The sequence below is a fragment of the Mus caroli genome, unplaced genomic scaffold (genome assembly GCF_978045245.1).
Source record: "Mus caroli unplaced genomic scaffold, Mus_caroli_1 scaffold_2, whole genome shotgun sequence".
Lineage (NCBI taxonomy): Eukaryota > Metazoa > Chordata > Mammalia > Rodentia > Muridae > Mus > Mus caroli.
Genome location: NW_028227257.1, coordinates 149,406,346 through 149,423,227, shown reverse-complemented (window position 1 = coordinate 149,423,227; position 16,882 = coordinate 149,406,346). Strand labels below are relative to the sequence as shown.

The window sequence follows — 16,882 nt, the reverse complement described above, 5'->3', positions numbered from 1 at the left end:
CAGCTTTCTTATCTTCCCTTCTGTCTTCCATCTTCCCGTTCTCTCTCCCACTTGCCCCCTGAACTTCATTTTCAGGAGAGCAGCTCGCTGCCCTCTTATCTAGTCTCCCTGCGCACCTGTCCAGCCCTCCCAGAGCCGAGCTTTCATACAGCCTTACAGATGAACGACAGCAAGGGGAGACCTGGGAAACAGAAGGCTGGGGTAGCAAGGTCAGGCATGGCTAGTCTCACACACCCAAGCTGATCTGCAGGATGGGCCACCTGGGCACAAGAGCCTAGAGAATAGCTTAGGCTCCCACCCTGACTTTCTCTCATCACCATGGCAACCACCTCCAGCCTTGGTCCTGGTACCTAAGAAAGGAGCCCTGGGGCTCCAGTCAATCTATCTTCTACCGTCCCTCTACCTGTCCAACTTCCCAAACCCCTTCCTTCCCCTGAATGCCTGAGCCTCCAGTCTACATACCCTGACCTCTAGCCTGACTCCTGTGGGTTCGGTAAAGTCTACTTAGTTTTACCAAATTTCTCAGCCCAACCGGCAATCTTGGCAACGGATGAGAAGAATTTGAGCTGCTGCAGCTGTGTAGTCCCCACCTCGTCCTCATGGTCCACTCTCCCCCTCCCACCACCCCAGCTCCTTGGCCTCCCCAGCCACTACCCCCCTTCCTAGTGGTAATTAGGGTGTGATTGAAGCTGCTCCACAGAGGGCTGCTGACACCTCTGTCTTTCCCGTAAACACGGGGAGATGAAAATAGACACTTGGAGCCGCGGTGCGTGTCACTCTGAAGATGTCTGTTGTCTATTCCACAGCAGCGCGGGCTCAGCTGTCATTTCCCCCCTCTTTGCTCGGTGGTTTGTATACTGACTGTCAAAAGCCCCAAATCCAGTCTTTTAGAATTAGGTTTCTGTCACCAATTTTTTTTTCAGAACTACAGAGAAATCATCTGTACCCCTACCCCTGCCAAGAGAGGAGAGAGCTTCAAAATACACACGCGTGCGCACACACACACACACACACACACACACACACAACTAAGAGAGCTAAAAACAAGCCCTTTCTGATCAGCCACAATTAACTTTAACACCGCCTGAGATGGGATCAGGCATATTAACTGTGCTCATGTCTCTTGCCTGGGACTTTGCTGTAAGCCTGGGACCTTTCGGCAACTGCTGACAACCTTGGGCTGGTGTGGAGCGCTAGAGGAGCTGGCTTCTGCATGCACTTCTGCCCACTCTTGGCTGCTGGTGCTGCCAGCCTCATTTTCCCAGGGGATATCTGCAATGGGCAGTAGCTTGCAGACCTTGGGCAACTGGTGGATCTTTCTGGAACCCTAGATACCACCTGTGTTGTCCTCTCCCTGGCCTGCTGGGGGTGACGCTGCAGTTTCTCTCTGTGTGCCAGGATAGGCTGGAATCTAGATGCTTGCTCTCGGTACCCATGTCACAGGTTAACGTGTAAGATACACAGTTACTTAGCAACTTCCTGTTTTCCCCTGTCCGGGCTCTGAGAGGATGCTGGGACGGACCAAGGCCATGCAGTCAAGCCAGATGCTGCATGGCTTGGGACATGCACAGACAGCTGGCTTGGGAAGGAGAGAAGTGCAGAGAGGGCACCCAAGTCTCTAGGAGTCAAAGTGGGGTGCTGTCACCTCTATTTACAGCCAGTATAAGGACAGGCTTCTCCACACTGTACAAAACCAGATCGTCACAAGCTCCGCTGCCTTAGTCAGTGTGAGTGGCTGGGCTGCGTCAGAGGTGACCAACAGGCCATGGGAAATCTCTGTGTGATGCTGTTGGTGACCTAGGGTGACTAAGATCCGCCTCGGTCCTTGTTTGTATCCCTGCCATTTTGGAGGCAGTTTTCTTCCCTGCATTTGTCTGTCTTTCTAAGCAGCCTGCTGGAACTCACTCTGTAGACCAGGCTGGCCTCAAACTCAGTTCCACCTGCCTTTGCTCCTGAGAGCTGTTGGGTTTTATGTTTGGTTTGCTTTGGGTTTTTGAGATAGAATCTCAGATAAGGCAGGCTGGCCTTGAACTTCTGATCCTCCTGTCTCTACCTCCAAGCCTCCTGAGTCCGAGTCCTGGGATTACAGGGGTAGAACAGGACATCCAGTTCTTAAAGTTGTTGGGGGTGGTGCATTGCGGTACTGAGAACTTAGCCCAGGGTGTGTGCTAGGCTCTGTGTTTCCTCTTCTGTAATGGTTCGCTAGCCCTGTGTTTCCTCCGATGTAATGGTTCGCTAGTTATTGTTTCTAGACACTGTCGTCGTGTTCTCTAACCCAGGCAGCCACCACCACATGCCTCAACCTCCCCACTGCTGGAATCACAGCCATGTGCCACCAGGACCTGCTCTTACTGCTGAGGTCCCAGGTCCCTGCCCTCAGGCTGTCAGCCATGGCTTTTCTTGGTCCTCCTGCCTGGCACTGCCTCCATCTGGACTTTGCTATGGGAGTGATGAGGCCGGGTACCTTGTGCACAAACTTGAGGGCATCAGGGGTGTGGTGGGAGTCTGCAGGTAGATTCTGGAGGGTAGAGGAGGTTCCCTAGGATGGCGACCTTATAAGTAAAATGGGACAGGTGTGTATATGTGTGTGTGTTATTTGTATGTATATGTTCATATATGTTTTGGGGTGCATATGTTTTCAGGTGCACTCCACACAGGTGTACATGTTCAGAGGCCAGAGGTCAATATCAGGAGTCTTTATCATATACATATATATATTTATATTTATCCCATCATATATATATGATATGTGTGAGAGAGAGACAGAGTCTCTCATTGAAGTTAGAGCTTGCTGGATTGGCTAGACAGGCTGGCACGTGAACTCCAGGGCTCCTCCTGTGCCCACCCAGAACCAGAGTTAGGGTTACAGCAACCACTTTTTTTAAAGATTTATTTATTTATTATATATATGAGTACACTGTAGGTGTACAAATAGATGGTTGTGAGCCATCATGTAGTTGCTGGGAATTGAACTCAGGACCTTTGAAAGAGCAGTCAATGCTCTTACCTGCTGAGCCATCTTGGCCAGCCCACAACCACCAACTTTTCTGTGGGCACTGGGATCTGAACTCATCTCTCCACGCTTGTGTGGTAAGCACTTTAGCCAGTGCACGGCCTCCCAACCCTGGGGTAGCTTTTACATGGCATGTGTTGCCTGAGACCCTGCACCTGAATGTGTTCTTAGATTCCGATGAGTGCTGACACATGGGGCAAGGCTCTGAGAGGCCACCTGGGGCCAGGACTGGGAATGCAGATTCTGGACTTATTTCTCCTTTGAGACATGGTAGCATAGGCAAGTCACTGCTTCTTAGATTCCATCTTCCTGTCTGTCCAACAGACTGTTGACCCAGTTCAGAGACCTAAGGACTCCTGAGGGGTGCCAAGGGTTGATAAAAGTACCTCCCTGTCACCCTCCAGCAGGACCTGAGCCATAGTTTCTATGTGCTAGGCCTCTGTCTGCATATATTGAGTATTAGGTTGGCGACCCCTTAGAGAATACAGATAACTTTGGTCCTAAAAGGTCTTTTCCTTCTGAGTTTCCCATACCTTAAAGATCAAAAACCAGCCAGCTAGGTGGCTCAGTGCATCTAAGTGCTGGCCGTGTTAGCCTCACAACTTCAATTCCCAGGACACACATGAAGTTAGAAGAAAAGTCAATTCTGGAAGGTCTGATTTCTACACACACTCACATACATGCATGACAATAATCAAAATTAATTTAATTTTTTTACAAAACCGAGTGGACACCAGTTTATACGGTGCTAGGCTGGAACCCAGGGCCAGGCCCCCAGCCCCCAGGCATGTTAGGCAAACACTGTATGGGAGTCCCAGCCCCAGCTCTGGTTGCTGTCTGTGAGGTATGGTCTGGTTGGAGAGCCTAGGTTAGCCTCAGATAACCTGTTCCTCCTTCCTTGGCCTCCTCGGTGCTTGGTAGAATTGTCCTCCCAGACTGGCTAGCATGTCACTGTTGCTGAGCCGCATAGGCCTAGGGTACAGGTGTGTAGTCTTCTGCGTTTTGTTTGTTTCTCTGTGAGGCCCTGGCGGTCCATACCAGGCTGGCCTCGAACTCGAGATTCGCCTGCCTCTGCCTCCTGAATGCTAGAATTAAAAGTGTGTGCCACCACTGCCCCCTAGCTGCTTTTAAAGCTTTATTGTGTAAAGATTGAGGAGTTGCCAGGACAACAGAAACGCTGCCTCCTCAGCACCATGCGGCGGGAAGCAGGAAGAGAGAAAGCTTTTGGATCAAATTCTGGGCATGGTGCTGCTCCTGCCCTTCCTTCATAGCACAGTGGACACAGGTTTGTCCAAGGCCATACCAGAACAGGGCCCAGCACCAGAACAGGCACAGTCCTGCCTCTTTGGTGCCTCTGTGCTTCAGATAGAGCATGGGACTGCTGGTTGACAGCTCAGCCAGGGCCACCCTGTCACTTTGGAGACCTTCTAGCTTAAGCAGGTTGTGTTACCAATAGGTCAACTAGGTGAGATGACCCGAAATAAGTCAGCTAGGTGAGTTGACCGGAAGGGACTTGAGCAAGCGCCTTTCCTCAGACAGGGCTTTGCCTTCTGTGACCAGCTAACTCACAAGACAGCAGGCCACACCCATTAGGGATCCAGGAGCTCAGATTCCATTCTCTCCCTGTCCAACCATTTCTCAGGGGCTCAGCTTCCCCATCTGTACAGTGGAGCCAGTGCTCAAGCCCCAAGCAACCCCAGGCATCTCTGGAGATGTAGCTGCCCAGGCCATGTGTGCACTCGCGTGTTCATGCATGTGTGTGCACAGCCGTCCCCCTCCCCCGACTCCCTGGTGGAAGGGAGGAAGGGCTATTTGGGGCCCTGGGCTCCACCGTAGTTGGTTTAATTACAGGTTTTCAACTGCAGGCCGGTGGGCATGCATTGGGGAGGGGGGCACTGCTCAGAAACCCTGTCATTTTCCCGCGTCTGAGGGCCTCTTCAAAGGGGGGCATCTAGACATTTTCTCCACAAGCCGCAGAGTGGACTGTCGTGGCCCCAGCATGAACATAATGACAGACGCATTTTGCAGCAAGCTGGGAGTGAATGGCCCGACTGGCTTGTCTCCTGTCAGACAAGTCATTATTTTTTTTTTTTTTTTTTTTTTTTGTCATTTGCTGACAGTTTGGGTTTCATGTGTTTCTCTCTTTTTTTCCCTCTTTCCCCCTGCCTGGAAAAATGGCTAGGTATCTACGAGACCCCAGCAGGGACCATCCTTTACCATGCTCATTTAGACATAGAGGCCTTCACGATGGATCGGGAAGTACGCAAAATCAAGCAGGGCCTGGGCCTCAAATTCGCAGAGCTCGTATACACAGGTATGTCCGAGTCCCAGCCACCCCTGGCGCTCCACCCCCAGTGACGCTCCACCCCCAGGGTCCCCAGGACTCAGACCTTTGCTTCCATCAATCATGCCTTCCTCCCATCTAGCCCCACCCACTGGCATCCTCTTCAGAACTCTCAGGTACACATGGAAGGTTGGACCAGGGGTAAAGGACAGAGGAAGGGACAGTGGGGTGGCCTTTTTGTGAGTGCCAAGGGAGACATGGCAGCCTCCAAAGGTGTTTAGTTGTATCCATTACAGTGTCAAAAGAAGGACTATGAGTCGTTCCCAGTGTTAGCCAGACTGGATTCAGCAGGAACCCAGTACTTGGCAAAGATATAGGGCTCCAGACAACCTGCGCGGTTCCCACAAACGTCCCTGGTGGTCTAAGTTTCCTTCTACAGATGAGGAAATGGGCTGGGAGCCTGTAGGGAGGTGGGAGTGAGGGCTGGCTTGGGCCCTGTTAATCCGTCCAGAAGACACTGCTTACTAACCTCCAACAGGGCATGCGCAGAGAAGCACATGTGTGCCCTGAGCAGTGCTGCTCAGGGACCCAGACTTTATATACAGTCTTCATAGTGGGAATCAGGGTTCCCTAAGCCCTGGTCCCTGATCAGACCTGGCCTGGTGCCCATTTTTCTGCCACTTGTGAGCTAAGAATCATTTTAAGCTTTTTTTTTTTTTTTAATGATTGGAAAGGAAACCAAACTTAACACAGCCCTCATGTCCCTGTAGTCTCTTTGGGCTGCAGTGGCAGGGTAGAGTTGATTTAGCAGAGACCTGAAGGCATACACAACCTATAACAGTGACAACATATGCCTCTATCCCAGCATTCTTGATCCCTACAAGTTTAAGCCAATCCTGGGCTATACAATGAGACTCTGTCTTTAAAAAAGACCAAAGCAGTGCTATAAGCCAGGCACACACAGACACTCGTGTATGCATGCACACACACACATACACACATAGGCATGCGCGCACACACACACACACACATATGCACATGTTCACACTCATTTATAGGAGACATTTTCTGACCTTGTCTATAATATTTGTACTTCCCTAGTTTGGATGATTTTGTCAGGCAGCCTCTCAGAAAACAGGCTGTTGCTGCCAACAGCCAACCTTGGCAGTTCTGTGGGCCGGAAGTCTGAGTGTCTGGATAGATGTCAGTCATAGCCACCTGGCTGAGGCCTCTGGCCACGCCTGTCCCCATCCCCATCCTCCCAGGCCTGCTGGAATCCATCCCAGCCTTGGCTGGCACTCTCTCCTCCTGCCATTGTTCTCAGTGTTGAAGTGCAATCCCCCCTCTCCAGGTACAGACAGGTGTTTAAATATCATGGCTTCCTACTGACTCGGCAGGACTCCAGTGCTTAAAGGTGGATTCTGGTTACAAAGTGGGATTGACATTAAGACATGGCAGGGCGTAGGGGAGAGCAGAGAGCACCTGGCTTGAGTGCCCAGGAGGCATCCCGAGGGCTGAGCCTGGCAGAGGACAGTGGGCGGGTTTCCGGTATCCCACAGTGTCAGCATCTCTCACTGTCTGCTGTCTTGCTGGCACTGGATTCAGCAGGACTGATGGGTGTTAGGCACCTGATGGGTGTTACCTAACCTTAGCTGCAACAGAGATGGGGAAACTGAGGTCCAGGCAAAGATACTTTATCAGTTGGCTAAGTTACAAAGGTTGAACCTGACACAGGGAGGCTTCAAAAGTCACTCCCACAGGACCTGGGAAGCTGTTAGAAAGGATTGATTGGGGGTGGGGGTGGGGGGCTGCCATGACACGCCCAGGAAGCCTTGGCTACAGGCACAGTGCCTGGGTTGAGTCCCTGCTCTGTCAGCCAGCAATGAGCCCTGCAAATCCCAAAATGAGGCTGAGCGATTAGGAGCTTTCAAAGGAAATAAAACCTTGGAGCAGAGAGAGGAACAAGGCAGGGAGCAAGACTTAGACCAGGTCGTTATTGCTAACATTAACTCTGCCATATCCAGGTGTCCACAGAGGTCAAAGCCAGCCCTCTGGCTGTCCAGAGTGCTCTTGATTGGCCCCTTGCTGGAAGGAGGCATATTGCAGACCCAGCCTGGCTGGATGCTGCCGCTCCTCTCCCTTCTCCTCAGATGTCCCATCTAAAGAGTGGAAATGGCCACTCCGAGGACCATGGCATGGGTGTACCATGCATCTGGAACAGTGCCAGCGACTAGTAACTAACTGAGACCTGGCATGATATCCAGTGTGGGCCATGAGAGGCTTTGCCTCTGCTTGGCTTTATGGTCTTAGGTAAATCTGTTTCCTCCCTGGGCCTCAGTTTCCCCTCCTATAAATCCCAAGGGCTCTAGGGCTAAGACGTGCTAGGGTCTGTTCCCTTCCCACTAAGCACCCCTGGTTCACAACCCACCACTCTACCTTAGGGCTACCCTTTTAGCTTTTCTGTGGCCTCAGGGCACAAATGGGGAGGTTGAGACACAGAGAAGCCTTCCTAGGTTCATAGGCTTCCAGGACACTGTCCCTGACTCTGCCTGATCATCTCCCTCTATTCTTCTTCCCCTTTTCCTGATTTCCCTACTGGCTCTATGGAGTTCAGTGAGCCGCTCTTCCCCCTCCCCCCCCCCACCCCGGGTCAGCTCAGCAGGACTCTAGCTTCAGGACCCTGAAGGCACCTGACGGAACATTTTATTTATTAGCGGTACCTCACCTAGTTAACATGCCTCCTCCCGCCTGTCCTCAACATGAAAATGGGTGTAGTGTATAACTCTAGTAGACACTTGTTCCAATCAGAACAGAGGCCTGTATGCTGGGCCTGGGCCAGGGGAGCCCTCTGTAGCTCAGCCCCATGCCCCACCCCCTGTGCACCCCATGCCCCACCCCCTGTGCACCGCATGCACGATCTCCCCTGTACCATGGGACCAGGCTGCTGGCCCATCTCAGGCCAGGTCCACTAGGGAAAGAAACTTGAGCCTAAGACCCCTGTGGGCTAGAGAAACAGATCTCAGATAAAGCCAGGGCCAGGGCTCTGAGGCTGATCTCTGCCCTTCCTATCAACAGCTCCATCTCCACCTGCCTTCCAGCCTGGGAGGATAATGGACTAATTATCCCAACTGAGAAAATCAAAGAGCAGGCAGGACACAGGGATGCAGGGAAGCGGGGGGGGGGGGGGGGGGGGGGGGGGATTCGGGGAAGTGGGGAGGGGAGGGTGACTGATGTCCTCTCCCAAAGAGACCAGTGGCGGTTTAAAGTCCTTGGTTTAGAAGTGTTCCATCAGACCTGAATCCTGCCATGGTCCTGCTGTGTGACTTTGTACAGGTTCTTTGCTTCTCTGGGCCTTTCTCCTGGTTTACAGCGAGGGCCGTCAGAGGTCATAGTGTTTGAACAACAGAGTTAAGTGCTCGCTGAATCCACATATCCCTGCAGAGCAGTTAAGTAATCATATCTTGCTGTGCGCGCACGCACACACACACACACACACACACACACACACACACCAAACTGAGCCCATCCCTTCTCTGTGGTGCCTCTCCAGGCCTCTAACAGTAGTTGGGCCTTGCTAACCTACCCTCTTATCAGGGTAGGAGATCACAGGCCATCTGGCCTCACAGCTGCCCGGGTGGGCTCACCTTCCTGGCTCTTTCAAAAACCTTCTGCCTGGCCTGCCCCTCCCCCAACCCTGACTATGGCCACCTGCTGCTGTCCCTTGGTACTGGGGCCCCTGCTCTCTCCTAAAGGAATGGCTGTCTGCCCAAGGATGTTGGGCTGTAGGGTGAGGAAGTGTGCATCCTAGGTGTTGTGTGCAAATAGAGGATGCTCCTGTCATATAAAGGAAAGCATCTATCATGACAGGAGATAGTCACTGACCCTTGGCTCCCACTCACAGACTGGGTCAGCTTGGACAAACTGCTTGCTCTGTTGACTCTCCTCTTCCTCCTCCTTTGGAGTATAGGGTCACGGGGCAGAGAGAGTAGTTCAGGGCCTACCCAGGACACCATTCAAAGCAGTCCCGCATACCCAGTGCTTGTTGGGTACAAGGGCTTCACTCAGCACTGCTGCATTATTTTGTAGGAATGGAAACAGCTGTAGGCCCCAGAGCCCCATAGCCTGTCTAACCACAAACCAGGCTGGCCTTTCTGGGTGCCCTCATTGCTCAGTCCCATGGCATGTGCCTCTGAGCCCTATCCAAGGTCTCCTATCTTCGTTAGCAAAATGGAGCCCTCTTGGGTCAGGGTCAGGGTCTTCCCATAACTCCTGTGTATGCCTGTGCATGAAGCAGGGGTATGCCTTCCTTCTGACCTTTATGCCTTTGGGGACAAGGAGGTCATTTCTTGCAAGATGGTGGGATGGGGACATGAGAGTGTGTTCCTCAACTCATTAACAGTGATGCATCATGCCAGTGCTCACAAGTGAGCAAGGCAGACCGGAGCCTATCAGAAGGTAAGGCCTGGGCTCTGCTCTTGCAACCCCATCCTTCCTGGGCCCTGGCCTAAGGCCATCCACAACACCTTCATTGTTTCTTCCTGCAGGTTTCTGGCATAGCCCTGAATGTGAATTTGTTCGCCACTGCATCGAGAAGTCCCAGGAGCGGGTAGAAGGGAAGGTGCAGGTGTCTGTCTTCAAGGGCCAAGTGTACATCCTCGGTCGGGAGTCTCCACTTTCACTCTATAATGAAGAGCTGGTGAGGTAGGTTCCCTGTGCCTCAGCCCATCTGGGCTTGTCTGGGCATCTTTCCCAGCACATTTTTGCTGATCTCATGTCAAGCTCTTTGTGAGAAGCCAGTGAGATGTTTATGATGGACACACATCTTTAATGTCATGGAAACTACAGGCCAGGTGAGAAGAAAAGTGTCAGTCAAATGATAGCTGTGAGCTATGGATGTGACTAGGAGTGTCTGCCTAGCGTACAGGAAACCCCAGGTTCCAGTTTTAGCACTGTATAAACCAGTGCACATCATCGTAGCACTCAGCCAGTAGAAGCAGGAAGATCAGTGTCGTTTTCTGATGCAAAGTAATACTGTCCTGAGCCACATGAGACTGACCCCAAAAATCAAAACAACAAAAATAAAGGAGACAGGCAAGCTGAAATATGGATTAGAAAAAAAAAAAAAAAGGCCGAATTGGAAAAGGATAGTCTGGCTGGGTATAAAAGTTAGGCTGTGGCACAGCTGCCTTATCAGGAGTTGCCTGGAGAATTTAATGGATTCCAGGGATAGCACCTCTGGTTCTGAGCCTGGGAAGGGTTTGGAAGAATCCAGACATACAAGGAAAGATACCAGGGAGGAAGGAAACTAACAAACCAGGTTATAAGAAGGGCAGGGTCAGATGTTCAGGTCCTATGGCTGCCCTGAAGAATGGTTTTTGTGGAGTGCACACAGGCAAGGGTAGACACTGGCAGCGATGGTCATAAGGTTGCCAGTGAGCAATACTGGCAGTCTGGACTGGGTTGGTGATCCCCCAAAACCAGATTGAGTCAACCTATCTTCAGGAGTTGCACTAGATGTGGAGGGGGAAGTCAGTGTGCAGGAACACACTGTGGATGAGTTGGGGCATGGCTGTGTTTCCTGTTGGTGGTGATGATAAAACCCAGGGCTTTACACTCACTAGGCAAGTGCTCTACCACGGATCTACACACACACACATACACACACTCCCTGCTGTCAGGGAATGAGAGTTGCGGGAGTCTCAGATGTAAGTGTAGGCATCTCTGAGATAGCCTGGAACCATTTTGTCTGCTTTTGGGCAATGAGTACAGAATGAAGTGACATTGGAGGGCCTCAAGCTTGTTCTCTGAAGTTGTGGACAGAAGAGGCCACTGAGGTCAGGGGAGAGAAGCGGGGAATCCTGATGGAGTCTCCAGGAGCTTCCTTCTGGAAGGACCAAGCAGTGGGTGTCTGGCAGACGGGAGTCACCTAAGCTGGTACTGCCTAAGCCATCCTCCATGACCATGCCCAGTGTTTGTTTTGACATGGGAGACACAGACTTCGCTTATGATTGAGGGTAGCCTGCCCTGAGAAAGCCAGCCGTCTCCTCTGGGTGCCACTTGGCCAAACTGTGGGTGGGGACAAACCCTCAGAGACAGGCAGCACTACCAAGAAGTACCCGAGGAGGACCCCAGCCCCAGCCGGCTCAGGCGGAGGCCTGGCCTGCCCTCCCAGGGATGAGTCGGAATTAAAGTACGAGTTTTGTTTGGCGTTCAATATTATTTCTCTCCTTCCCTTCGCCCAGCCACGTTGAGTTGCTTCCCCCACTTCAATCTTTCTAAACACTTTATAAGCCATAAATATAACCGAATCAGTTTAGATCAGTCGGGGTAAATGTCAAATTATCTTCTCTCTTTCTCTCTCTGGCTCTTTCTCCCCTCCCCCTCCAAATGAACAGCCTCTAATAATCTGCCCAACCCTTCATTAAACCTTACAGTCTCACTCGGGGAGATTAAATGAATAAAGTAAAAGGGAAAGGGGGAAGACGGAGAAAAAAGCAGAGGCACTTATTCTCACTGTGTCTCCGACCATTTCCCTTTTCTTTTTGATTTCTACATCGCTGACTTGAAAGCCCTTGAGTGACAGCGTCACAGGGACCAGCGAGGAAGCCGCGAGAGGTAGCAGAGCTGGAAATGCCGGGCGCAGTAGGTAGAAAGTAATGTAATTATAGAGCAGGTCAGAGCCACTCGAATGAGCAAAAATAAAAGCATAGAGGTTTTTCTGTAGACCGTCAGAGGAGGTAAAAAAAAAATCATTGTAAACTCTGTTTCCACACCCCAGCCCCCCGACACACACCAAAGCACTATTTGAAAAAGAGGTTTTCCGTTCTCAAACAAGCTCCTCTTGGGACTCTGGGCAGCCTCACGGGGCAGGGCTGTCCTTGGTGGGCTGTCTCTGAGGGGCTCCTGAAGCTGTTTGTCCAGGTTGCCTTGCAGACGGGTGGAGGAGCGATTTGCTGCTTTGTTTGCTTTGTTGTTGTTGTTGCTTTGTTTGTTTGTTTTTGAGATGAGGTCTCTTGTAGACCAGGCTTTTCTTAGATACAATATGATGACCTTGAACTCCTCCTGTACTTCACACTCCAGAGCGCTAGGATTATGGCGTGGAGTTTGTTTTGACTTGGGAGGTGGAAGGAAAGGAGGACCATGTGTGGCCCAGGTGAGGGAAGGTTCAGCTGCCAGCCAGTCCGCTCTCAGGACTGAGAACAGGGGCGCTCGCTCGTAAAGGTGAAGGCTTTGGACAGAGGTGAGGCTGGGTTTCCAGAGCTTGTGAGCCAGAAGGCAGGGAGCAAGTGATGTTGTGCCTTGTGTGTCCCCGTTCCCGGCACTCACAAATGCACCTAAGCAGGCAAGGCTTGAACATTATTGTACAAGTTGGTACCCTGGTCTAGACCTAACTTTCCTAACTTATGTAGGCACAATAAAGGACACGCAGTGCACACATCTTTTCCCCAGGAGGGAGTATATTGGTTAGTGGCCAGCTCCTGGTGTTGTCAAGACCCAAATCCCAAAGAGAAGTCTGGAGAAGAAGGGGAGGGAAAAAAAAACAACAACAGGAGACAGGGTCATGGAGGGCATATCGTGGAGTGACTTCAGGACCACAACAGCATCAAGGTTAAAACTCCAGGCCCCAAGGAACATGTGCAGAAACTCTATGTGTTTTAGGGGAAGGTGAGAATGTAGAGTCAAAGTTTTACTACATAGCCCAGGCTAGCTTTCTCCTCTCCACCCTTGCTATAGGTGAATGCCACCATTGCTGGTTCCATGTGTTTTAGGAAAAGGGCCACAGTTAAGTTGGAGGTGTGGGTTCATTGCCCAGGGTCACCAAAAGAGGGAGTAGGTGTCCCCAGAGATCCAGAGGTGTGGCCTCAGCCTCACCATGGCAGGTCCTTCTCACCTGCTTCCCAGTCTTGCCTCTTTGGAGAGAGCTCCTGAGGGGGCAGGCCACCTCCTTGTCCTCGGGAACCTTGAGACTGCTTTGTGCCAGATTAAAGACAAGGGGTTGATTAAGAGCTGGAAGTTAGGTGTGAATGAGACTACAGGACCACAGTGCCAAACGTTGGAGAGAGCCACTGATATATCCCCAAAGGCTTCCGCTCAGCCCTGGGAACCCGCATACTTCCCTAAGCTCTCTGAGATACATGACAGACCAAGATGGCTGCCGGCATGGGTGGAGAAAGAGCCAGAGGGTAGAAACGGCAGAGAGGGCAGCTGTACTGAGGCCCACCGCAGGTGACAGATGCTCTGACCACGGGGTGCATGGGTGTCAGGATGGTTCTATAAGGTCTGCATGGTTGGACAAACCAAGGTAAAGGTGACTGTGGGACTCCATGCTATAAATACCTGCCAGCTTCCCTCAACTCCAGAGAGCCCATCAGCTGCTCCAGGTATAAATATTAGATTTATGGGTCATTTCAGGCCCTGGTTCTGTAGAGGACCTCAGTTTACAAATGGCAGGAAGAATTCACAGGCCCAGAGTTAGTAGAGCTGGGACCCAACCTGATACCTCTACCTGCCTCCCGAGACTTATACTCAGGATAAGTCTTATACTCAGGGCATCTGGGGGCTACCTGGCCACTGACTGCCAACATGGCGCCTGGCCCCATACAGGGCTCCCAGAATTAGACTGAGTCGAGAAGGGACTCCGGGGTAGGGTGGCTTGGCCTTGCTGATAAGCTCTGCTTTTCCTGCAGCATGAATGTGCAGGGCGACTATGAGCCCATCGACGCCACTGGCTTCATCAATATCAACTCGCTCAGGTAAGAGAGAAACTCTGGATCATGCCAATCGTCAGAGGCCTGCAGCTATGGCAAGCCGGTCCCGGTGTGACACTGACCCTTCACACACCACGATGTTCCAGACCACGCACCTCTAGTTCCAAAGCCAGCTTCTGTTCTCAGCAGGGCCTGAGAGCCAACAGAATCGGAGGGGCCTGGATATATGGCTCCCTGTATCCTGGCCTGGGCTCTAACAATTGCCCTAATATCTCCAGCCACAAAGACATGGGGCTCCTTGACTGGAAAAACCAGTTGAGGAAATGCCCTGAGGAGCGATAGAATCTTTATGCTGCCACTGTTTCTGAGCTGGAGGGTCAGGTGGCAAGTCAGTCGCTGTGGCCTGGGGCTCATATGCAATAACTGAAGTTGCTTGGACCTGGGGGGACTCACACCCCTTCCCAATCTCCAGGAGGTTCAAGGGAGGGTGTGAGGTGCCCCCTACTCCCCAGTGAATCCCATAGGAGCCCATGGGAATAAACCTAACAGCTAAAGGTGTCCAGGGCTGATATGTATGCTCAAAGACACAAGCAAGGCCATTCATTACCACAGCTGCCATAGCCAAGCTGGGCCTGGGCGCTCCTCTAGTTCATTCTCATCCTTTCAGACTTTTATTTCATTCATGTGTATGGTTTGTGCTTTTAATATGGAAATCAGAGGACACTTTTGAAGGTCGGTCCTTTTTTGGGGGTGGGGGGGCTGGGAACAGTGTTTCGAGACAGGGTTTCTCTGTGTAGCCTTGGCTGTCCTGGAACTCACTCTGTAGACCAGGCTGGCCTCGAACTCAGAAATCCACCTGCCTCTACCTCCCAAGTGCAGGGATTAAAGGTGTGCGCCACCACTGCCCTGCTGAAGGACAGTTCTTACCGTCTACCATGTAGGCCCCGGGGATCAAACTCAGTCCTTCAGGCTTGGCAGCAAACACATTTACCCACTGAGCTACCTTGCCAGCCCCTCATTTGCTTTAATTCTTAGAGAAATTTGAAAATTCTCCAGACACAGGCCCAGAATGGTTAAGAAACTTGCCTGGAGTCGGTCAGAGAGGAGTCGTGGTGCCCAGCTAGGAAGACCAACTCTAGGTTTTTCATTGACAACTCCAGATTCTCGGGACCTGTGTCAGGAAGATAGAGATGGCTTCTCTGTCTGGCAATGTGCCTTAGGTTCCCGGCAGCCACCCCAGGTCTGCAGAGACCTCTCTGCAGCCACAACCCCCAGGCCCCTCCACCTCCTGCCTCCTGCTTCGCCTGTGGCTCATAACCCCATAAACCTTTTGAAATGGCCCAGAACATAATGGCCTCTTCATTTCTCCTATTGCCTGTTAAATGCTTTATCTTCAACAATGACAAACAATGTTTTCCCCTCTGATAAATTAATTACATTATCCTGATTGGAGGAGCCAGGGGAGGCTAGGGCAGGAGAGGGGACTGAAGAAAAAGACAACTTCACATACATCTTAACAAACAGCTGCCCCCACCGCCCCCATCCTGCCTGAATTAATTGAACGGAGCGCATGTTGTTATTGTGAAATTACATTTTTCTTTGTTTTCCATCTGGTTTACAGGCTGAAGGAGTACCATCGCCTTCAGAGCAAGGTCACTGCCAAATAGACCCTGACAAAGAGGAGCGGGCCTCCCCACTCTGCAGCTCTCCCAGGCTTCAGCATTAATTGTTGTGATAAATTTGTAATTGTAGCTTGTTCTCCACCACCTGACTGGGGCTGCTGTGCCCCCCCACCCCCCCACAGCCTTTGTTCCCTGGTCCCCTATAGCCTACAAAAGTGGTCATCGAAGGGAAGGGAGGGTGGCGGGCAGCTGCAGAAAGCGTAAAATGACAATTAAAAGAAGTTACATTAGTCTTTTATTTGTCTCTGTGTGTGTGCCTGTGTGCTCATGCCTAGCCCAACCTTGTTGTCTTCCTTTAAACAGTGTATTATGCCTTACATGTATATATATACATGTATACATATAAATAAAATGGGGTGCACATGTATATTATATGTTATATATAATATATATATAAACATATAATGTACACATAAATATAATAGGGTGCACATGTATATTATATGTATGTTTATACATAATACCATATATAATATTATATACCACGCATATATATAATAGGGGGTGCTCACCTGGTGCTGCACTACAAGCCATTATGAAGTCATCAGACATGGGCACTGAGAACCTAACTTGATCATTTGCAAGAGCAAATGATCTTAAGCTCCTAATGGGTGACCTGTCTCTCCGCACGCTCCCAGCTCCTTTATTTTTGAAGTGTGGTGGAAGTTCATCTTTGCCAGAGAACCTGCTTATCTGGTAGGGGGATTCCCCCTCTCTCCTCCAGCAAAAGCCAGGAACCTAGGAATGCTCTCTTGTGGTTGTTTTTCAGTTGATACATTTGAGAACATATCACCACCCCTTCACTTGAAACTTCTATGTATGGTGACGATGCCACCTGAGATGAATGGGAAAAGAGGAAAGCGCTGAAGTTAACGGTCTTTTGTGAAGCCCAGGCTGCGGTTCTGTAGAGAACTGGCCCAGGAATCACATCCCCAAGTGACCTGGATCTTATCCCCAGGAGTTAGCCAGAGCACCGGATCCCAAGTGAAGACAAGTCACCTTAGATACCCTCGGGTGCCCGAAAATGCAGGGAGAGAGGGGCCTGGGGAGTCCATGCATAAAGTGCTCACCATCCACCCGGCACCCAGGAGGCAGAGGCAGGGGTTTTATGGGGCTTGTTTGTAAGTAAGCTGGAGGAACTTCCTGCACCAGGTTGTTAGTCACCCCTGTGTCTCCTCATCTTGGAGAGGGAGTA

General features: G+C 51.1%; 1 protein-coding gene across 2 annotated transcripts in view; it reads left to right on the top strand.

Moving 5' to 3' along the window:
• Ass1 (argininosuccinate synthase 1) overlaps positions 1-15,925 on the top strand; it is a 50,854-nt gene extending 34,929 nt beyond the window's left edge. For both annotated transcript variants that reach the window (XM_085835036.1, XM_021181036.2), the window contains 4 exons: positions 5,196-5,327; positions 9,842-9,998; positions 13,985-14,050; positions 15,627-15,925. In XM_085835036.1, the coding sequence (XP_085691162.1) occupies positions 5,196-5,327; positions 9,842-9,998; positions 13,985-14,050; positions 15,627-15,672 (401 nt within the window). In that variant the 3' untranslated portion in view covers positions 15,673-15,925. The remainder of the gene's footprint in view (positions 1-5,195; positions 5,328-9,841; positions 9,999-13,984; positions 14,051-15,626) is intronic.
• The last annotated feature ends 957 nt before the right edge of the window (positions 15,926-16,882 follow it).